The sequence below is a fragment of the Scleropages formosus genome, chromosome 4 (genome assembly GCF_900964775.1).
Source record: "Scleropages formosus chromosome 4, fSclFor1.1, whole genome shotgun sequence".
NCBI lineage: Eukaryota > Metazoa > Chordata > Actinopteri > Osteoglossiformes > Osteoglossidae > Scleropages > Scleropages formosus.
The window spans coordinates 9,023,362-9,047,759 of NC_041809.1; the positions used below are offsets into that span (position 1 = coordinate 9,023,362).

Below are 24,398 nucleotides of genomic sequence, written 5' to 3' on the forward strand. Positions count from 1 at the left end.
CAGCTATTTCATTGATTACAAGTCCTGAATTCCTCTCGTGGTCTTCCTGCATAGGTCATACATAGATATGGTTAACAGGTGCCTATGCAGGATATACTGCAACTGTGCTAACCACCACTAGCTGTCCAGTGAAGGGGATGTTTTAGTGATTGTTATTATTTAGTCGATGCCTTACAATGCATACTACGGTACTGTGCTTACAACTGTGTACCCATTTATACAGGAGGGTAATATTATCTGCAGCAATTCAGGGTAAGTACCTTGATTAAGGGTTTCACAGTGACAGCGGGGTTTCAAACTTGGGTTCTTGAATTGCAAGGTTAAGGCTATAAGCAACATGCTGTCTGATACCCAGCACCAGTTAAATGATCAATTAAATAAGGAATATGTTATTTAAAATAGAAATGGTTTCTTTTGACTATTGTACTACCTTGTGATCTCATGGATCTTTTGAGGATGGCTTAGGGTTAGGGTAGGGTCCGAGCTCACAGTTTGCTAGATTATGTCACAAGTGTGGTCAGAATGCACTAATACAGCCACATTGATGAGTTCCATATCTTCCCCTCTAGACCTGGATGGATCACCGGTATTCATACTGGGGACAGTTCTGTACAAAACTCTTGGACTCATGCTGCCTTCCCCCAGGTAAGGCCTGCAACACATATCTTCCTCCACACTGCTTGACAGCCATAGTAAGTGGCACCATATCAGAGGTGATGGACATTTTAATCACAAACAGAATGTCTGCCATGCCATAGCTTTGGTGGAATTTATCTACCCATTTCTCTGCATGCTTAGGGAAAACAGAAAGCCCAGGAGCCAAAGAAATCCAGCCATAGAGCAGCTGATGAAATCCAGCCATAGAGCAACCGATGGAATTCAGCCATAGCACAGCCAAAGAAATGCAGCTGTAGATCAGCTAACCAGTTAAAACCAGCAATAAACCAGCTAATGCCCTGTAAAATTAGCCAGAGGTAACTGGGAGGGGATTATACATAACCTGCCTTTGCATTTTTCATTTAGAGTTACAGGGATGAGCATCAAGTTTTTACTAGCAAAAATACACAGAGGTACATGTAGTGTTGCTTTTTAAAATTTTTAATGTAAACATAGTGTATATATAAAATATAAATTGGTGCTACATTTTTTTTTTCCTGTTAGGCCATTTCATGTTCATGTTTAAAAAATGTACTCACAATTATAACTTAAAAATTATTCCTGTTTTGCTTAAAAGATGAGTCTTTGGTGACAGGAAGGAAGGTATCCAGAAGGATGGAATGAATGAAAATGAACCATTAAACAACCTTCTGCAGTTTTTTTAATATGTGCACAGTGATGTAGAATGTAATTAGTACACATTTATACAATAGAATTTTATATTGTTTCATAATAGCGCTATGAATGTTAAGGGACTGGTAGTATAGTAGCTTGAAGTGTTATCTTTGGTGCCCAAGGTTACAGGTTCAAATCCCCCCATCCCTAAGATCTTTACTTTAAGTTGCTCCACTAAAATTGTCCAACTGCTTAAATGGGTAAATAGTTGAAGGTAACAATATTGTAAGTTACTTTGGAGAGAAACGTAAGCTAAACGAATATACCTGAAATGAAATTGAACATAGTGCACAGAACACTAAACTATGCGCTGTAAAATAGTTGTCCCCCCGCTGTAGGGGCTGACAGGCATTATAAGGGGGTGAGTGCCTGTTGGACAGTGTGGAAAGTGAAGAAAAGCTTGAGAAAGGCTAAGCAGGCTGGGAAAGCTGGCTTAAAGTGCAGGTCCTTGAGGAAAAGGGGTCTTCAGACCAAGAGCATTATTTCCATTGGTGTGCGCCGAAACCTCTCACTGTGTGCTGGTGTTTCAAAAAATGTCCATTATGAATGCTGTCCATGCATCCTTCTTTGCTCCATTGAACTCCAGAGCACCGTGCACTACAATAATCAGAATTTTGCTTCTTCAAAAGAAATGCAAACATTAGAAAGTAACATTACAAAAGCATTACAATTTTTATTTGACATTTTCTGTTATTATTTTTTTTTTTTTAAATGTTTAATTATTGCTAATGTAATGGCAAATTATTTGTATTGAATAATACTTAAAGAGTGTAACATTCAGTTCAAGTTATTTGATAACAAAGTACAAAAGGATCGTAATGTTCTAGAACAATTTCCTGCACTGTAATTGTTGGCTGCTGATACAGATATTTTCACTGATGCTTGCTCTGACACATACTATTTGCTAACAGCTTTCTGTGAGCATCGCAGCTGTTAATGTGCTATAAAAAGAGATTCATACCCAAAATTAGCTGTGAAATCTTTTTTTTGTGAGTGCAAGCAAACTGTAATAAAACTAAAACACCAGGGTACATTAGAAAATCTCCACATACAGGAAGGCCATGGGTCAGCATGACTGTATTTGCCCCATGGACTTTAGTGAGGCTTATGTTTTTCATCAACTCTGGTGGCAGTCCTGGTTCAGCTCTCAGCCTTAGTTTTAGCATACTTCCTTGCAGCTGGACACTGATATTAGTCATCTCGTTGATCACAGAGGAGGAGGTCATCTGAATGCACAATCTGCCGACATGTTCTTTTGTACACAAGGAACACAGACAATATGGCCAACGGACACGATATGGAGGCAAAGTCACGAGAACGATGACAACTGGTTTACTTTTTGTACTGAAACTAACATATAATACACCTAAAGTTAATATTAACCTTCTTATTCAATTTATTTACACTAGCACTCAGAAGTTTGGAATCACCTAGAAAGGTTCATGTTTTTGAAATAATTGATACTTTTTTAAATTCTGTTTTTTTTTTTTATATAGCTAAGACATCATTACTAATTTTGCAAATGGCCGCTTGAAATGACTGATTTATAATTTATTATTCACACATGACTTCAAAGCCTCATTTTCAGCAGCCATTATTCCAGTGTCCTAATGGTAAACTGTCATGGTAATGGCTCTGATGGCAGAGAAACCTCTGTTATTGTGTTAGCACAGCTGAAGCACACTATTTTGTTCAAGAAATCAAATAAGTTTTCTTTGCTTGGGTTAGAAGGTACTGACATTCCTAAAATTTCAGTTCTGGGTTCAAATTTCAGAAAAACAGCTTCCTGAAAAAAACACATCAGTCTATTGTTGTTTGCAAAATGAAGGTTATGTGTCAGATTACTATGAAACTGAAGATTTCATGCAAAGGCGTCCACTACTACAGCTGACCCTTGAACAACATGAGTTTGAACTGCACGGGTCCACTTATTCGCAGATTTTTTTCAATAAATATATTGGAAAATTTTTTGGAGATGTGCAACTATTTGCAAAAACTCGCAGACGAATCATGTAACCTAGAAATATCAAAAAAATTAAGAAAAAGGTATGTCATGAATGCGTAGAATATATGTAGATACTAGTCTTTTTCATCATTTCCTACCATAAAATATACATGTATCACGTATAACATCTACAGTGTTTTGTATCATATAAGACAGTATTGATGTAGGTACTGACAGACAGACGATTCATCTTGTAAACAGACGACGTAAACTTACGGTATTGATAAATACAGTACAGTACTGTAAATGCATTTTCTTTTCCTTATGATTTTCTTAATACCATTTTCTTTTCTCTACCTTACTTTATTGTAAGAATACAGTATATAATACATATAACATACAAAATATGTGTTATTTGACTGTTTATGTAATCGGTAAGCCTTCCGGTCAACAGCAGGCTATTAGTAGTTAAGTTTTTGGGGAGTCGAAAGTTATACGTGGATTTTTGACTGCGTGAGGAGTCGGCGCCCCTAACCCCATTGTTTAAGGGTCAACTGTATATTGAGAAAAGAGGCCAAACTGGATCCAACCGGGCTAGAAAAAAGCGAAAGGCCCAGATGCACAACTGCACAAGAGAATAAGTACATCAGAGTCTGTAGTTTGACAAACCAATGCCTTACAGGTCCTTAGTGTGCTGCTTCCTTAAATAGTACACGCCACATATCAGCGTCACCTGTAACTGTGAAGACAGAAACTCATCCGTTCATAATACCCTTTTCCAGTTATCCAGCATCCAGTGTCTGTGTTCTTTTGACCATTTAAACTTTTCTTTTAATTTGCCGGTTTCAGGGGGCTTTTTCTTCAAATCTCTGCCTCTAAGGCCACCATCCTGGCGTCATCTTTTCACTGCATTTGTCACTGCTATTTAGCATGTACTATTTCAGGAAGTCCTCTGGAAAGTGCTGTAGAAGAGGTGGGAAGACATGACACTTAATTTCCTGATCAGACTTGTTAATCAAATTCTTTGCGAAAGAAAACTGTGGTCTTGTACCGCATGCCACAGGTCTCACAATGATACAGCACCTGCTGCCTTTTCTGTTCTTTCTCCTGCTAGCTTGCAGCGCTCAAAGTTCTTTGTGATTATTTCAATACTTGTCTCAGCACATCCTAAGCATCACTGTTGTTTATCCTCTCAAGTGCTGTAGGCTCTCAGTATGTGGCAGTACTGTGTGAGGGATTAGTCGGTTTAATTTTCTTTGACCCCACATTGTTTTCAGTCAGAATCAGTGCTCTGGATTGACATTAAGCCCTGCAAACATTACCCTGTTCTCCCGATAACATAGTCGATCTTTCTTTTTATATACAGTAAAGGACGCAATTACTGTATCCAAAAAGCGGCCACTTGGATGTTTCTGTATTTGTGATAGCAGTTATTACCATATTAGTGCATGTGTAATTATAGGGCAAAGGGCTGAAGTGTTTCACTTCACTGGTTTCTTCCTTGCTTGCTTTGCAGACACTTTTCAAATGTGACTTACAGTTCAACAGTTCAGCTTTTAAACAGCTTGGGATTTTGATGAAATAGTTTAGACTGAGGTTCTGGCTCAAGGGCACAAAAGCAAGGCCTCTCCTGAGGAACTGGATTTTATCTATTTTCTCAAGGGATTGCCAATCCATCCTGCTGGTTCAACTATAGACACTAATGGTTGACTTTATTTGGCAATTGGTGTGAAAAATGTATTATATGAACAAGTAAAGTGTCCCATGGCCATACAACCATTAATACATGTTTAAATGAAAAATGCAGAAATGTTGCATATATGATATATACAAGTTGTTTGAAATGGCTATTTCTTTAAGCATATGTATCTGAAGTATATATCCTAATGTCAGCACTGGGTCTGAAAACTGCTTGGATGGAATGTAATGCAAATATATATACACTCAAAATACTAGCAGTCATATAAACTCTCTTGGCCAAACCATGGCTCCACCTCCAATTCCATTTATTCACAAAAGTGTAAACTGATGACTAAAAATGAGGTTGCCACGAGTCAAGGAAGACATGTCATTTTGCATTTGTTGAGGAATTCGTCTTGCTTTACTTGTGGTAGGCTCAACAGTATGACAAAAGCTGCACTTTGTGGCTAAAGATTGCTTCTGGAATTTTGCGTGTCACACGGTGACATCCGCATTGATTCATTCGCTAGGAAAGGGCAGAGTTCACAAGGTGTGTCTATTTCCAATTTTGTTCATTCGTCCCAAATGGACTGTGAAATCATGTCCCAGGCTACCCTGGTGAGGAATGTTACTCTGGAGGGTCAGGTTAGTTCTGGATGGGAAGGTCTCACGAATTGTTATTTGTTTTCTGACACTGTGCATCCCTGGAAAATGCTCAAATTCAGCTTTGGCTCAAAGAACCAGAAACGTGGGATTTGCATTGGTTTCTTTTGCTAAGCTTAAATGTTGTGACACGTGAAAAACCTTGAGCTGACGGTCAATTTAAAATAAAGTTAAGTAAAAGCGCAATCAATCAGGATAGCACGTAAAGCCGTACGTGCTAAATTAGCAGAATGTGTGATGCATATAATTATGTTTTACCAACAGAAATAAAACGGCTGTGAACTCCAAAGTTATCGCTGTGACAGTGAGGCCAGAGCCGAAAATTGCAGAGACACACCTGGAGATAGAGCTCGCTCACCTGACTAATGTAAGTCATAATTTCTGTTATTACTGTTAATTCGTTTTCAATCCTTATAACATAACTAAAACACTAATACAAAGCAGTATACCACAGTAAATAGATTACGCTTCTTTGCTGTCAGGCTTGTTGTTGTGTTTGCTTTGATATGTGTTTTTTCAAAGGCTTTGGATTGTGTTTTGCAGGTAGGTGCAGACATAAATAGTAATCAGATGAAGGAACAAGGGAATTTATGATAGATGTATAGCACCAGTCATTGCAAGTACAATAGCAGTTGGCATCTAAATGCCATCCAAGATTTAGCATAATTGTTCAATACAATAGAAATGGCAAAGCCCCACCGTAAGTCAGATTCCCACTTTGCCAAATAAACTACAAGTATGACAATCAAGTCCCATTTACAGATAATGAGTGCAAATTATTTTCACCTGAGCAAGTAATTTGAGATAATAAACATGACCTTTTTAGTGCATACTGGTGTCTCAGACTTCGTGCGCTTTCGGTATAGAAAACCGATCCATTCAAGCCAAATGTATAAGATGTTGACACTAATTACACAGCCAGAAATGACATGGCACTGTATCTCTAAGATGCAGTTTGAAGAGGTTGTCTTGATGGAGGCGCAGTGGGTTGGACCGCAGTCCTGCTCTTTGGTGGGTCTGGGGTTCGAGTCCCGCTTGGGGTGCCTTGCGACGGACTGGCGTCCCGTCCTGGGTGTGTCCCCTTCCCCCTCCGGCCTTACGCCCTGTGTTGCCGGGTAGGCTCCGGTTTCCCGTGACCCCGTGAGGGACAAGCGGTTCTGAAAATGTGTGTGTGTGTGTGTGTCTTGATGGATGACCACGATACGTAGCCTCCCATGAAAAAGATGCACTTTTTATAGGAGTTGTATAAAGAAAATGTCAGAGAACACTTTGGAGAATGAGAGTGCAGCCCAGCGCTCATGTACTTTCAATAAATAATTAAAGCCTAATTGGAGTCTCACCTTCTATAGGTTAAAGGCTTCCTTTACAAGAAACAGCCATATCTTTTTCTGCTGCAAGTTCTTTTATCTAAACCCAACCCAAGGCACTTAATCAGGGTACGAGTGAGCAGGGTACAGTCACTGTAGTAATTTCACATGTGGAGCCTGCCTTCACAGCACCTTTTAAAAGCGCGAATCACCTCGGTCACAATAGGAACAACTTCCAGCAATGACCGGCCATGAGCCTAAGCCATATTAATCAACAAACAATGGCTGCTAATTGGTGCAGTAATTAATTTCCCTGTGCCTGGGGTCGCTGTCTTCATCGGGGCGCCAGGGAAACACACAGGGGCATACACAGATAATTACGAGGACAGCTCTTTTTATAATCCTCCCCTTTTTGTTAATCTCTGAGATAAAGGAGCCAATTGGTCAGGGATTGCGGCCAATATTATTCAAAGAGCACTCAGTTACTCAGCTAGCCGTGCTCACTGTACTATCAGCCTGCTTCTTAAATTTGTTTCAGGCTATATCTCATCGCTGATTGCAACGAAATAAGGCGCTCAGATGCAGATGTCCTTGTGCATGTGAGTGGATCTGTGTACATATGTGTATGTGTATGATTATGACACACTAATCTTGAACATGGCTTCTTTCTCTTCCAGGGCACCATCAATCCATTCTGTGCATTGTGGGACAGCACCATCATGTAAGTTGAAGAAGAGTTTTGTTCTGCTGCTGTTATGCATGTAAAGCGGTGCCATATCTGCCACATCTTTCATAAAAGACAACAGCCCCAAAATACAATTTCATGGTCAGTAAAACAAAGGCATGTCTTCATATTACTGTGCGGACACAAGGTAACCATGACAACCCTTTCTGTTGACTGCACTGCCTCTGTGTAGTCTTGACACCTTCTGATGTTAGTGAAAATGGTCTCTGCTATTGCTCTGCTTTGGCCAGGGCTGTACTGAAAGAAAAACTTCAGCAGAGTGATATCTTGTATCTCTTCACAGCAAAGTAATGTTTGAGAATTTAAAACTGAAATTCAGATGCATAGGAATGAGCATCATATTTATCTTTGCACAGAGCAATGAAAGGCATGGTTAGAAATGTGTTGTTATTTGTTATTGCTGAAATCAGAAATTACACTAGAAGTACATTTTCAGATAGGCACCTTGATGTCTCGCGAGCGTTGCCCGCATCTTGCATTTTGGAGTGAAAATTTTGAAGTAGCTCCAGGTATTCTGAGTAAAATGCACTGAATATGCAAGACGCAAGTCTTTAAACTAAAGGCTGCGATGAAACACATTTTGCTGATAAACCTGGACTTGTTTTGAGAACTGATATGATAAAACTGGCTGTTGTGCAACATGTGTTTGTATATCTTGCACTTGGTGTTCAAAGGTAAATAATAATAATACTTACGTGGGGGGGGGAAGGATGATTGTGGAGCACACATTGCAATGAAAGTGGTTCTCTGTATTTCTCATATTCTGTCAGTTCTCACTCGACTTGTACACCCACACAATTCCCAGCCTTGCAATTAAAGCACTGCTCAAATTGCACTAAATGATTTGATATTTACATGTTACCTAGACAAAGAGTCTCTGCACAAGGCCTTAGCCTCCAGCAAAACCAAAGCTCCTGGACTCAAGAGATGAGAGCTTATTTCCCCTTCTTTTTTTTTTTTTTCCCATCATATCTCATTTGGCCTCCTCTCTTTACTAAGTCATATGTACTTTTCATTTTCCCCCATGGTTACTTAGCTGCTGCCTCTTTAAACTGTAATATGAAAGAAAAATTAGACCCTGATTTTGCACGCTACACAACTTCTGTAGGGATTTAATTTCTGTGTCAACAGAAGTTTTTCTGTTCTTATTTAAAACTGATATGAGCTTTATAATTATTTTTCTTCTATTCCTTGGGATTTTTGTGATACTTTGCTGTTTTTTTTCTTTCTTTTTCTCCCTTTCCCATCTGTAACTCAATTCTGTTATACAATTTCAGTTTATGTACCTTTCACCTGGAGCTTTGCAAGTGGCTTTGACAGATTGCCATCTTCCGATGAGCGCCAGAATGTAGGTGAAGTACGGCGCTCAGACAAATGAAAAGGCGGTTAGCTCTGTCTGTTATTGCTTTGGAAGAATTCTGCCAGGTGTCAGACTGTCACAGTTATCGCATTCCACATTGAGGGCTTAAATATTGAATGTGGCCGAGGGCACACCTTTAGATAATCAGAGGCCGGATGGAAGGCGGTATCTCGGTTTTAGGAGTCAGAGAGCTGCAGAACAGATGTGCAACGTCAGAAACCCAAGGTGTCGAACACCACAAGCGCGGTGTAGAGAACGCCCCTTTCTCAGTGGTGCCTACGGGTGTCAGACACAGACATTAGCCTGAATTTCACAGAATATGCATCCAATACGTTCATGTTTTGTTTATAGAAAGTGTTAGTGTGGTCATAATTGTAATGTATTTTTTATCCACCCTTTTATTTGGTCATCAGGCTTTGCCATATATTTAATAAATTAAACAGGTGATTTTCAATCTTAACCCACACATCAGGGACAGCTGGTGACATAGTGGTTAAAGTTACTTCCTTTGGACCCAAGGGTTGCAGGTTTGGTCTCCACCTCCAGTTGTAGTACCCTTGAGCAAGGTACTTACCTCAAAATCGCTCTAGTAAAATTACCCAGCTATATGAATGGGTAAATAATTGTAAGCTTGTAACAAATAATTGCAACCTTAACATTGTAAGTTGCTTTGGAGAAAAGCATCAGCTAAATGAATAAATGTAAATCAGAGTTGTACACAGGATGTCTTTTCTAATGTTGTGCAATTCTGAAGTTGTCATAGTGGACAAGATAAGAAAAGTATATTTTATCCATTTAAATGTAACTATAAATTAACTAGCCACTTATACTGTGTAAATAATCTGAATGGTTTGGCTGTTATTGATTTAGAGAAGAGGTAACAAACAGCAATGGACCAGTCATCCATCTATCCATCTGTCCCATTTCAATAACTGCTTGTCCTCAGCAGGTTCACGGTGAGCCGAAGCCTGTTCCGGAAGAATTGGGTGTAAGGCTAAGGGGAGTCAACAGTGAACTGTCAGAAAAGGACCATTCAACAGAATTTAATTATGTTTCAAATATTATTTATTTCCAAAAATTTAGAAAAGCTATCGCACAATTGATGCACATTTTTTGCTAATCTGGTTATATTTGTTATCATCAATTTATTAACATCTCCATTAGAATGTATAATAGGCACATTTTTAAAAGGATATGCAGGGACAAATAATTACTGAACTTGTTGACTTGCCTCTTGAGCTGTTTGTGTGGCTTTAATGGAATTAAATTTTAGAATTGAATTCAATTAGACAGCATGCAGAGAATTTAATTCCTGGAAACTGAGACGGATTTTGTGAGCTTGTCCGGATTGATTACCGGCTGCCTGCGAAGCGGAGACCTTCCAGGTTGACTGAAGCGAGTTTATTCCCTACCCCCATCGCAGAGAGGAAGTGGAAAAACCTAATGAGCATTGAGCTTGTGGTGAATGGAATGAAACTTGTGATGTTTTTGGACTGAAGGGAACGTCAGTTCTCCTTTTTCTATTCTCATCGTGACCTGAGCCTGGTGACCTCTCTTCTGTTTGTATACCTCATTGTACCAGAGTGGATGAAGACATTCTGAAGCAGTCTTAAAGTCATAACCATGGCTGGAAGTCATTTATCTCATAATCTTTCACTTGTCTTGCTCACTTGTGGCAGTACTGTAAGACTGAACTGTAAATGTGAACGCCGTGAGGTTTTGCTGATTAACAGATGTGTGGCTACAATCAGGCAGCATTGCTTCACTAACCCGAAGTAATTATCATTAAGGGCATCAGCTGAACATTAGACCAAAACTGCTTATGCAGCTGATCTAAGGTGTTAACAGCACTTTTAAAGACAGACACTCTAGGGCCCATCATATAATGATTTAGTTAAAGTGCACCTTTGTGTGAAGTTCGGTGTTTATATGTGATCAGGACAGTTGAAGCATTGTCCGCTCTCATAGGTGCCATGCAGGGTCTGCTTAGGACAAATAATGTCGGAAGACTTTCTAAGACTAAACGAGTTTTCTTTTTACTTGTCTGCAAAAAAATTCTAGTGAAATAAATTGGTTGCCAGTCCAAGTTTGTATGTATTTACGGTCTGCATGAATCCCCCCCCCAAAAAAAAATCAGTTGCTGAAGCCATTGCTGGACTTGTTGTTTACTCGTGACGGTGGGCTTGCAAGTGAAGGTGTCCCCACATCACCCTATGTCACCTTTTCAAGGCAGAGGACATAGAAATGGCAGTCGAGCAAATTCCTCTCATCTGATTTCTCATGTAACGTTTCTTGTGCTGCACCCTGGAATAACGGAAAATCTCTTTTATTCAACACTAAGCCGATGAGAAGGGTGCTCTTTTTTTTCTATTTCTCCTCTTGCCTCTTCCTTGCCACCGTACCAAACTGCCACCTAAACGCCACCAGGTGAACTGCAGCCATCACCGGCCCAGCTCCCTGGACCGTCATCGGTGACAAGCCGGTTTCATCCCTTGTCACAATCAATCAACGGTTTTCTTAGACCAGGCATTTTTTTGTCCACCATTCAGACTAATTTAAAATCAGCAGGTATGATAGCACCAGTTTCGCTTAGATGGTCCATCAGCAAGCGCTACCACTGTCATGTTTCAAAAATGAAATTCTGCGGATCACAGAGGACTGGTGTTAAACACAGACACTCCATGCCGATGGCTCCTGATGGCACTTGACATCCTTATCAAGAGCTCCTAGAGGCCTATCAAGCCTGATGACGCACTGATATTTAATCAAACATAACGCCTTTGCCTCCTTTATCAACTACTAAACTGTCATAAAATGCATTCTTTCTTTCGATTGTCTTTTTTATTTGACAAAGTAAAATCCATTAGCAATGTAATAGCAGATTATCATTCTAACTGGTAATTAAATTTTTAAAAAAGGGGAGAATTATTATTTTTTTTTTTTTTTTTGTTCTCCGAGAATGGTATAGTGTGATATACTTAGTTCGTGTGCTATTGGCACCATTTACTGGTTTCCTGATGTTTTAGCCATATAAGAAAGTAAATAAAGCCTTTATTAAGTACCTCTGTAAAAACTGGTTACAGCACATAGTAGGTTATTTATATTGTATTTTTTATATTTTTTTGTCTTTTTTATGGCATATACCAAAAATATACAGTTTTTTTTGTTTTTTTACACCCTGCAGCTTAAATAATTTTTGTTAATACAAAATGCTTTCGCTAGTCTTTAGTAGTGTGTGAGTGACAGAGAGAGGGTGTTCCACTGATGTATGGATGAGTTACCCAGTGTAAGTAGTGTATCTAGCAGTGTAAGTCACCTTGGCAAATAAGGTGTGTGGGCTGATAGCACTACGTAGAGTTCATTGGAAGTTGGTTTGGAGAAAAGCATCTGCTAAATAAATAAAAGTAAATGTAAATGTAGTAGCCACACCTGAAATTTTAAACCGCCTATGTGTGGCGTGTGCCCCAAGGGGGAGGAGGGTATTCTGTCATCTCCTAATCTCATATTGAATATTTCATACTACAGAACAAATGAATCAGAGAGGGTAATGGATTTGAAACAGGAGCGTTTTTATCTTCCGTGAAGCAAAATGTAAGAGCATTCAGCAAACCATGTTAAAAGCCGCACTACAAAATGTAACAACTCACTCTGTCATCTTTGAACTCCACACCTCCCATCTTTTCAAGCTAGCACCAGCAGAAAGCAGCCTGCCTTTTTTAGCCTCGAAAGAATACCAAAATTATACCCTCTGTATTCGTTGTCCACGTTACAGATGTGTGGTATGAAAAGAATTTATTTACAATAGAGCTGTGTGCATAGTAATGCAAGAAGTATTTTCAAATTATACTACTTTGCTTTCTGGGATCACTGAAGTAGTGAGAATTTCGATAGTCTATTATTATTATTATTATTATTATTACAATACTATTGATCCAGGAACCTTTTGATCACAAGTCCAATAACATCACTGCCTACACAACATGAAGGTGTACTGCAGTTAACTTTGTGGTTAGATATAGAGCATAATGCTGTTGGACGGTGAGAATGAGCTTCCAATTTCACACTCTCATTCATAAGGTGGCTGACACAGGTAATCAAGACATTTTTCTTTTTTGTCCTTTTTAATCAAGGCCTTTTGTCATTTAATCAACGGAATCGTATCATTAACCTAATGTATTAGAAACGCTCCTTTATGAATGAGCTGTTGAATTTTAAATAAAGCTCCATCCCAGTTCTTTTCTGCATAGTCTTCACTCACACCAAATAAAGCACTAGTCAAAAGACAGAGCACACTGATTATACATTCATATCTGGAGTGGTCTTACAGAATACATTTGGCTCGCAAGAATCCGTTCACTGTTGTTCATTTCTTTTCCATAGACAGCCAATGTATTTCACTGTCCCATGATGGTAATTCACCTTGTAATCAAATGAGTTGTTTTTCCTTTAATAAGCACACACACTTTTTCCTTGGTGAACAAAATATATATTTATAATAGTACAATATACATGAGGCATCGCATCTAACAAAAGCCTAAAGCTGGATTCACTTAATTTCTTTTATAAAAAATGTGCAACAGAGAGAGCGAGAGAGAGAGATACTCTTCATGTGTACTAGCTCCATCTGTGCTGAAGACGCGGAAACTTCACATTCTACATCGTTGCACGTATTTAAAGGATGAATCAGTCGTCTGAGTTGAATAGATGAGATTTTTTTATATTTCATCATTTTAAAATAGTTTTCATTGTTCTGTTCTTTGAAGTTGCTATAAGTAATTTTATATGAGTCCTTTTTATTTATTATAGCTTTACGTGAGGTTTTATCCAGAACGTAATCAGCCTATAAATCAAAGGGTATCTGTATTATTGCAATTTATAGATTAAAGTGACTGGATTTACAAATAAATGAAATTATGAACAAACTTCCCAACTGTGTTTGCAAAGTGAGGAGTGAGAGTAAACATATGTAGATGAATACATGAAGAGGAATGCCTATATACATGTTTACATTTTTCTTTATTTTCTTTATTAACATCTGCAATTCTGACTAAGGAACAGTGTACATCTCAAAAAACTAGTTAATGATAAACAATTACTACACAGAATATTGATACTGATTCTGATTCTGATTGATACTGATTCGTATTGTCTCATTATTAAGCTGTATTGGTATAATTTTGATTAAGGAAACAATTTCCACATGCTATTGTCAATAAGTTTTCAGTCACAAGGTCTTAACAGCAGGTGGTTTAGTAGCTGAAGCTGACCCATGTGCAAGGTACTTGTCCTATATTCCTCCAGTAAAAATGACAGTATAAATGTTTAACTCTATAAATGGGTAAATACTGTACTCTATGAGTGTAAGTTATTTTGGAGAAGACTGTCAGCTAAATAAATAAATGTCAATCTAAAGATCGATTGCTGCTTTGCAGTAGTTTCAGTCTCAGATGGGAAGACAGAATCAAAGGGAGTGTTGGGCATATCATGGGTCATGGCACATTTGTGCCTCCCATTGGCAGTCTTGGCTTCCAACCGATACATGTCTCGGTGACACGTCTAGGTTGGGGTGGAGCGGCGTGTCCTGGTGTATTCCCTGTCCTGGAGCTTGTGAGGACTTGTCCCCTATTAGCAATCCTCTCCCTGACAAAAGTAGAGCTGTACAGCCAAGTCGAAAACCACGCGTCGCAATAGTGTAGGCTGTATTATAGCGATGTGTGTTGTTGCCTCACAATTCTTCAGTGTGGCCAGCAATGTCCCTACAGCCCGAATCAATGCCAAATTTCATCCCTCACACTCAAGAGTATTCAGCTACTGGAGGATTACAATTTTTCTGCTTTCCCAGAAATATTTCTTACTTTTTTTTTAAAAACATTGTTTGCTTTGCCCTGTTTCATTTTTTTGTTATCAGTAAGTACCAGTATCTTCTACATAATAGTTTGGGGGTTGTAAGTTATTATTATTATTATTATTATTATTGTTGTTATTGTTGTTGTAGAAACCATTCATACAGATGTGCAGTATGAAGCACTTTACAAAACACAGATGTTCGATTTTTTTTCAAGCATCTCGTAGAGCTGTCATTCCAGACTGACTGGTCTGCAATCGGACATGTCTTTGTCCCTCATTCACGGTGCGGTGGAGGAGGGAACATGTGGGTCTCACTCTGTCTCCCCTGGCACTGATATTTCTGTGCTCACAAGCCTCCTCTTCTCCACTGACTGCCGCCTTGTCATCCTCATGTCGTCTCAGAAGCAGAGACCTGTAATCTTAGGCAGAAGGTCAGTGACATTTTGACCGACGTACTGGACGGGCTGTGATCCAGAAAGTCTGGCCACTGCTTTTGTCCTCGTGGGAAGTACATACGACGTCATATTTCTCTGGCAGAATTTTTACGGAGACGCTTTATGTAAAATGACTTCTCATATGAAATTGTAAAAATAAATGAACGAAATGAATAAACACTTTGCTGCTATAATCGCTATAAATACGTAACTTTAGCAAACCATATATCTTATGAAAATGGGAAAAAAGTTCAGATTCAGCATGAAATGTTTTTTGGATAAATAAAAATTTTAACAGAGTGCTGAGATCCATTTTTTATTGCATATAGCCTTTTGTGGATTCAAAGAACCCTAATTATTTAATGGAAACACTGTAGATGGTGGCCTGAGAAACACATGTTTAAGTTGTCAGACATTTTATTTTTTAAAAAAAAGTCTTTACAAGCACAACAGAGAAATAACAGGATTAAGGCATTTGTCTGACACTCTGCAGTATTTTCAGCTCCGCAGCAGGAACATGGGAAAAAAAAAAAAAAAAAAACTATCAACAGGTACAGACTCTTTAAATAAATACAGCAGCAACTCGGCCTTTATCTTTTGCCTGTTTAACCCGTGACTCTGCTGTAACTCTCAGCATCACCGATCAGTCCCTCCAGTCTGCATCCGGGCTCGGAAACCACGGTGGAACAATTGAGGGGAAAATAATTTTCTAGAACTAATTCGATGAGCACAGTGAAGAAAAACACTTGTTTGTACGACTTTTCATGCGATTCCTTTTTTTCAGCCAAATCATAATTTGCATGTTCATCTTCATTTAGGTGATGTTATGTAAATTTTGAACATTGAAGACTATGCTCCATTATTCCTGTGAGGTCGGGCACTTTCGGGAACACAGCGAGAAAAGCAATATAGCAAAAAGCCTTTACTAAACTGCTTAAGGGATTAATTTTGGCCTCATTACAAAAGACCATAAATAACAGAATACAATAAAAAAAGAAACTGCAATATTTATTTTGTTACTAATTGGCTGTGTGCTTGTGACGGTATGCTCTGCTTTGTGTGTCGTACGTGTGGGGTCAGCAAAGGCACTGCAGTGATGATGAACGCAACAATGATGTTTATGAACGACACCTCAAGTATAACGGCACCACTTGTGCCGAGACATCCCTTTGTCAGCGCTGTACGTCCTTCCCGGGAGTTCACTTTAATTATACTTTTATACAACTGTCATAAAATGTGAACAGTATGTAAATGGTAGCATGTTTGTGGGTGTGTGTGTGTGTGTGTGTGTGTGTGGTTTATGTTTTTTGGCGCCATTGCTGATGCTGTAAGTGGTTAAAAAGTATCTGGCGCTGCAGCTGCAGAAGAATAGAATTAAAATCTGCAGAATGTGCTGTAGCATGCAGCATAAGAAAGATCTGAATCATTTATGCAAATGTTCACAATCAACCCAGCAATAGAGCTTATTTGAATTTTATGCAAATATATATGCATAGCATAATTTTTCATGTGTTGAAAGGTGAAATATGTTGCGACAAACCACAAGGACAGGTTTGGCAAGGAACTGGACATTTGGCTGTATTTCAAACTGTCTTCTTTTTTACAGACATTACCTGTATTACAATTCATTTTCTGTAATGTCTACATTCTCAGAAGTGAGGTATTCAGCTCGAAAAAATTTCCCGTAACAAGCAGGCAAATTCCAATTTTATAATAAGTTGGACTGAATAGGCGCTGTTATAGTGCGTCAGGTTCTTATGTTATATTGCAATCCAGGCACCATCATTTACCTCCCATTTTAAGAGTTGCCTTGTAGCGTCATTGTAATATTTAAAAATACACGGAGAATGCATTAAGCCAAATCATTTAGAGTGGGTTTGCTGACATGGCCCAGGTAACTAAATTTAGTCCTTTCTCCCGAGGCTCTCAGACACACTGGGAATTAATCAGTATTGGCGTGTTGCTGATACAATTGTAGGGAGTATTCATTTCTTCATTATCCCCTGCTTTCGCCGAATCCATCCTGCATCCTGCATAACCGCCCATGACCGAAATGCTTTTAGGGATTCTGCCGCCAACGGAATTAGCTTAATGCGAAAGCACGGCACCCGTCAGAAAGTTCTCATAAATAGCAATTATTCATAACGATTTATTGCAAACTCATCTTTGCCAGTGGGGGCTGTTCATAGGGGAGTTGTCAAAAAAGCCACACACTTGGTGTTTGATCTGTAAATATTGCAGTTATGAATTTCACCTACTGGTTGCGCTACCTGGCAGGCCTCTTGGTATGGAATATGTGTTATATTTTTGAGCGAATGGTGCTAAGAGACCAGCAGTAATGTGATCAAAGGAAGCAAGCTGCACTTAATATTTCTTTATTGTACAGTTGGTGCTGATAATGGCATGTGATATTTTACACCTTCTCACCTGTATTTACTACAACAATGTATTAGGACATCTGGATTTTTTTTTTTTTTTCTTAGCCTGCTGTACCAAACATTCTCATTGCATGTGTGTAAAATCATAATTGATCTCAGATTAAACAGCTGTTAAAATATGTGTTAATAACATCTTTGTAGCATACATTTCCCAACCTTCTAAAGTACCTTTAAACACATTGATCTGCAACAGATGGTGGATAAAAACATACAGTGATATTCGGATAAAATCATTGATGGAAACACAGCTCGTGCGTCGCTTAATGAAGTTGCTTGAGCTGAACTGGAGGAATTCTGTAATCTCTGGGATGTCTCTTGTATTATTCATTATTAGGTTATAAATTTGGGTGTCATAATTTGGGGGGACAGTATAATTTATGCCCTAAGCGCCAAGTGAGGGGCTCGACAGAAATGACAAAATGAAACAAGCCCAATATGTGAGTGTGTGTTTCGTGGGGGGGGGGGGGGGGGGTGTTTCGCTGTCGATGTGCCCGTGCGCTCGAGAAAAAGAGCAGGCTGGCTGGTACCATCCTCCCCGCGCGCACGGGGTGAACGCCGCTCGCGCTTCCCGCATCGCGCGCGCTTTCCCGTGTAACGCGATCCAAGAGTACCATGGTAAAAACGCGCAAAAGCTGCATAAAGCCCAGCCGAGGACGCCTGCCTCTTTTGTGTCGCAGTGTAAGACGGTGAAAATAAAAACATTAGTGCCAATTTGTGTAGCGCTTGACCCACAACCCCCCCCCCCCCCCCGCCCCGCTTTCTCACACACTCACACGCTGACACACACGCGCGCGCGCGCTCGCGCGCTCGCTCGCTCCGCACCCCCCTGTGCCGGAGCGCGGAGCAGGAGAAGGAACAGAGTATCAATCTGATGCTGTCCGCCGTTTCCAGGGTGAAATTCCCCCTCAGGAAGCGTCCAAAGAGCCGCTAATTAGAGCAGCTAGAGGGGGGAAATCGGACATAAAACAAGGGGAAAAGGGAGTAAAAGGAGCTGCCATAAAGCAGGAAAAAGAAGAGCACATCGGAAAGAAAGAAATAAAATAAAATAAAAAATAATACATTTTCAGACGCGCTCCCCGGCTGCTTTCGCCCACAGAAATCGTGGTAAAGATGTTATTTCTTCTTTCAATACCTCCGGAGCGGTGCTGTGTTTTAGGGACGTTCTGTGGGGTACTGGGGGTAGGTGTTGCTATGGAGACGGGGTATTGGGGTAGGTGTTGCTATGAGGAGGGGGTATCGGGGCAGGTGTTGCTATGTGAAGGTGTTGCTACGAAGGCGATGTATGGAGGAATTCACTACCGTAATTTCATCCATCCGGAGCAGCTCCACTGATCCCTTTTACCTTAAAATTACTATTATTTACAGCGGCGCGCCGGGTTTTACAGACTGTGTCATCTCGTTTTTTTTTTTTTTTTCTACTTAGTTATTTTTTTTACGTATTATTTGTGATGGAGTTGGTTGGGAGGAGGCGCCGTGGGGGCTGATTGCGCGTGTCCTCTCCACGCAGGAACGACTCGTGGGGATCCTGGTCCGCCAAGGGATGTAAGACCGTGCTCACCGATGCATCCCATACAAAATGCCTATGTGATCGAGTGTCTACCTTCGCCATTTTGGCTCAGCAACCAAGAGAAATAGTGAGTATCATCAGTGTTATTATTATTATTATTATTGTTATTATTATTATGGTATTGGTAAGTGCGGCTTTAATAATACACAGCTGACTAGCGAGCGCTTCTTCTTGCTGAATTGGGGCGTGTTGGTGGAGCGCGTGATGCGGCCGCTGTCATTTTCCGCCCGCTAATAATTCCCGCGTACAGACTCATTTCACTGCAGGTGTGGATTCTGCGTGATTGTTTGTGCGCGCGCGCGAGTCTGTGTGTGTTCCTGTGCGTGTGTGTGTGTGTGTGTGTTTGTGTGTGTGTGTGTGTGAGAGAGAGAGAGAGAGAGAGAGAGAGAGAGAGAGAGGGAGACAGAGGGGGACTGAGAGTGTGGGTTTAACTGTCTGCCTCTGTGTGAATCTGTGTGTGTTTGCGATTAGGAGTGTGTGTAACTGTGTATGTGTGTGTGAAAGATCAGGAATATATATATTTTTTTTATTTCTAATTACACTTTGCCTGCTTCTACTTTTAGTGTGGTGAAATGTGGTTACATTATGTAGGTATAGATGGAATGTCCTATACAGAGATTGTGTGTGTGTGTGTGTGTGGGTTGGAGAGGCAGGCTGCTGTGTATACAATAGATGGAAAAGGCCGTGTCATGCATCATGAATACCAGTCAGAGGCTCAGGCAGCCAGATGCCTTTAGAGATGTAGAGCTGTCACACCTTGCCATACAGTCACCTCTATTTTATCACATTTAGGTGTATTTTTTCAATGTGCCACTTTCCATAATCACTCTTTAGCGTACACTTTGATTAAATAGGAATAACTGCTTTTAACATGTAGATCATGTATAACAATTATTATTATGGATAGATTCAAAAGAGTAAAAGGATCTCTCAGAAATGGATGTCTAAACAGCCAGTGCATTGCTGTGTGTGTGTGTGTGTGTGTGTGTGTGTGGCAGACCACATTTGAGAAGTATTAAGTTGCTAAAAGCTGTTACCAGTCTGGACTCTGGGTTCTGCGATGATTAAATTACACGCAGATACAGTATTGGTCATATTGAATGGTACATGTTGTATTAAAAATATGTCAAAGAGTTTGTTTTCCACTGCTCTAATAATGCTCAACAACATTTTGTACTTCCTAGTCCTCAACAAGTGGTCAGGTTTATTTGCTGGAGTTAGTAATACAACATACAAAGTCTTTTTTATAATGATAATAATAATAATAATAATGAGAAATGCTTTAGTTAGGACATTTAGAGTATTTTACAAAGTAGACTCAGATTCTACTTTTTGAAAGAGCTAAATATTAGTCGAAAAGATCTCCCCTTTTACCCTTTTAATTACAATTCTGACATACATTACTAATGATTTAAACTCTGACATTGAAGAAGTACTTGTGTGCCAATTGTTTAATATTCATGAGTACTTAATTAATATAGGCTAATATGATTACTGCTAAATTAACATAATGAGAAAAGGGATCATTTTGCAGGCATTAGTCTTTTCTGAGTTTGAGGACTGAGAGCAGGCTGCAGCACTGGTTTTGCATACATCTCAAGGTTAAACTTCAGTTAAAATAATCATAGTACATTTATAATTGACAATGGGCATCCTTAAAACTGACAAAAGTACTACTTGATTGGTAAAAAGTTGTTTGGTCTTTACATCATTTTGATTACTGTAATACCCTTTCCTTCAAACTAATCTAATAAACACTGAACTCTTGAAACTCTACTGGTAACAGAAAAATAAAGCTTTTACAGAAAAGCAAGCCAACCACATGATGACCAAATCCACTGATGTCCTGTCACTGACAATGGTTGGCTGATGTGTAATAGTCCTGAATAAATTTGATTCATGAAGTCTTCACCCACAAGGTCTTTCATTTTATATGAGATCAATCACTGCCTTTTGTTTTGGTGTCATTCACAGACTATGGAGTACTCAGGGGTCCCATCTGTGACATTGATAGTTGGCTGCGGCCTATCCTGTCTAGCCTTGATCACACTGGCAGTAGTCTATGCTGTCTTATGGAGGTGAGTAAAGTCTGCCTGAATGGTTAAAACACATTCTATAACATGAAATTTCTTTCATTTTAGTACAATGTCCAGATAAAATAATGAATTATCATATACATGTTTATTGAGCAAGACTGTAAGTTGAAATCAATAAATATGTTGATAGAAATGGAATAAAAATGAGTAATTACTTATAGGTTTTCCCCATTATTTAATTAAGAAAATAATACGGTTATAAAAATATGTACATACGTATACCTCACAGGTGTGTATAATTAGTAATGTTCATTAGTGTAATGAATGACGTAAATTATACTTTGTACTTTTACGTATTAATGTAATAATGTGTTCCTAAATTTCTCTCTTTTTCCCTTTATCAAAGATATATTCGATCAGAAAGGTCAATCATCCTAATCAACTTTTGCTTGTCCATCATCTGTTCCAACATCCTGATTCTCGTGGGACAGACACAGACACATAACACGGTAATATCACTGTTTTACTTCCTTAATAGTTTTTTAACTTGGACTTTTGCTGTTCATGGCGTACTGCATGCCTTTTAAAATGTGTTTACTACAATTATTATTATTATTATTATTATTATTATTATTATTATTATTATCCTACAATGGACTGATGTCCCATCCAGGATTTACACCCCCCAGCCTTGTGCCCAGTACTTCTGAGATAGGCTCCGGCTCACTGTGATCCTGTTCAGGACAAGAGATAATTTTAACTGGATGGATGAATTATTATTGTTTTTAATCAAAAAGAAGCATAAAAGTCCCTGCGATCAACTCAAGCCACTGACTAGCTGGTCTTGAAAGTGTTTTTGATATGGTGCCAATGAATTCCATCATACATTGATGCAGTATGTTTCATACAATATATTTAAATATACTTAGATGTCTTGTAATCACATTCACCCATACGCTAAAAGGAATATATAAATACATTGCTAAGCCTTGTTCACAACATCAGAACAGAAACCTAGTGGTTCATGTATAGTATAATAAGTATTTTTTTTGATAACATTTTTTCTTGGCAGTATGAGGTGTTTTCGTTATTATACTTTCTAAAGGCTTCGCTGATAAGGAATAAGTAGGTGTACGGTGACTGGGTTGTCTTTCCTAATACTTGCTTGTGATTCCAACAAACATTTATCTCATACGGCTGTTCCTCCTCCATCAGATGTTTTTTTTTTTTTTTTAAATCTTCATTGGCTAAATTCTGCTAACAGTCTTTGCAACCGTGAATTAGTTGGGTTCTTGAGGCTCTTCAGACCATAAATCAGGACTTGACTGAATAGGTTGGCTCAGTAGGTTTTAATATATAGTTCATTCTGTCTGGTTATTCTTACAAATTTAAAATGACACAGTCTAAAGACAGACACTGAGACAAAACCATTTCTTTAAACTTGCAACATGCATCACTCCTCAGTCCTTTACAAAATAGCATATGGGAACCATTGCTTGTTAGTTGGCACATGTGGAATATTGTACACAAGTGCATGGCTAACTGTTGCTAATATACCCATTGTGACCTTGATGGATCCTCAGGGACAGGATAGTCATGCCAGTCAAGCAGTGTTGGGTAATTATGTTACTACTTGAGTTTACAAAATACTATTTTCAGCTGTTTTCCACACCTGCTTCTTTATCTTATTTCAGCATATGTTGACATGATGTGGTCCTCTAGGCTTTACACTGATCTTTTTTTGTCAAAGTTTACCTCCAGTGGTGCTGATTTTAAAATATTTTGATACTTTTTGGGATGTAGGTGCATGCTGAGACAAAGGTACCACTTATGTCCTTAACAAATGAAGAATTTGAGGAAGACCAAATGTGTTTATCCCATATAACCTTTCTATTCAATATATTTCATACCTTTATAGATCAGCTTAGTTTCCCTATAGCAAAGCAAAGACCTAACCTTTAGGGGTTCAGGGTATGTTGCTTGCAAACTGGAGTGGCCTTTTTCCAGGCTATTTTTGTTCATGTAGCCCCAAGAGACTGTCATTGTGTATTATACTCCCATGATTGTCAAGGGAGCGACAAGATTTGTACTTTTTCCTTGGTGTAGTGAGAACAAGTCAGTCTCAGTGATACCCACAGTGTGCCTACACCGTATCTGAAAAGCACACTGTCAGTATCACTGATTCACAAATGTGACCAACCTTCCAGTGACAAATGACCAACCCACTCTAAGTCATGGTCAGCTAGTAGACCTTTAAAACTCTTAAAAGTCATATAATACATGTCAGCTCTAGTTTGCTGGTCAGTGTTTCAGTGTTACCCGCATTATGATTTTTAGGCATTGCATAATACTAATATTAATTCAATGATAGGCAAGAAACCAATAATCCTAAAAAAGTGTTTTGTGAAGAGTATCATAAAGAAGATGAACACACCGAATAATCAATTCAGAAAAGAATAATGGCTGTGGTTTTCCTTAAAGTAGTCAAAAATAACATGGGATAAAAACATGTTTGGTTTTTCTGCACTTCTGCGCTTGTCCTTTGAAAAGCCATTAGGGGAAATGGCATGTTGTTTCCTCACTAATTTCGGCTACCCGGATCTGGGAGCGATAGGTATAAATATTTCAATTATCTGTCCAAACAAACCTGTCGAATGTCTCCTCCTGTGAGCGGAAGCCCTGGCTGCTTTTGGCCTGATTTGATTGTCTCTGTATGAAGCCAGACTCATTCATCACCGTCTTTCTCCTTTTTCGGTCAGCAAGGAGACGAGGAGTAACTCACGTATCGCTTTCTAAAGACTTAGCATTAGTCACACTGCTTTGCTAAAGGCTGCATTTCCAGGTTTTGGAATGTGTCCCCATGTTGATGAAGAAGCTACATTGACCTCTTCCCCTTGCTTTTATATTTACTCAGTTCTAATCATAATGAATGGGATGGATTATGTACTTATGTTAGAGTTTTCTCAAATGACTTAAAAACCTTAATGTCTGGTTTTATGTGGAACCATAAAATCTGGATGTCTTAACTCTGTGGCTTTTCTGCT

The 24,398-nt window shown here is 39.0% G+C and overlaps 1 protein-coding gene across 4 annotated transcripts in view; it reads left to right on the forward strand.

Moving 5' to 3' along the window:
• The window catches only part of adgrb3 (adhesion G protein-coupled receptor B3), a 161,230-nt gene that overhangs the window by 107,756 nt on the left and 29,076 nt on the right, over positions 1-24,398 (forward strand). For all 4 annotated transcript variants that reach the window (XM_018749549.2, XM_018749552.2, XM_018749550.2 and 1 more), the window contains 6 exons: positions 570-645; positions 5,885-5,987; positions 7,605-7,648; positions 19,259-19,385; positions 21,293-21,396; positions 21,761-21,863. In XM_018749549.2, coding sequence (XP_018605065.1) covers positions 570-645; positions 5,885-5,987; positions 7,605-7,648; positions 19,259-19,385; positions 21,293-21,396; positions 21,761-21,863 — 557 coding nt within the window. The remainder of the gene's footprint in view (positions 1-569; positions 646-5,884; positions 5,988-7,604; positions 7,649-19,258; positions 19,386-21,292; positions 21,397-21,760; positions 21,864-24,398) is intronic.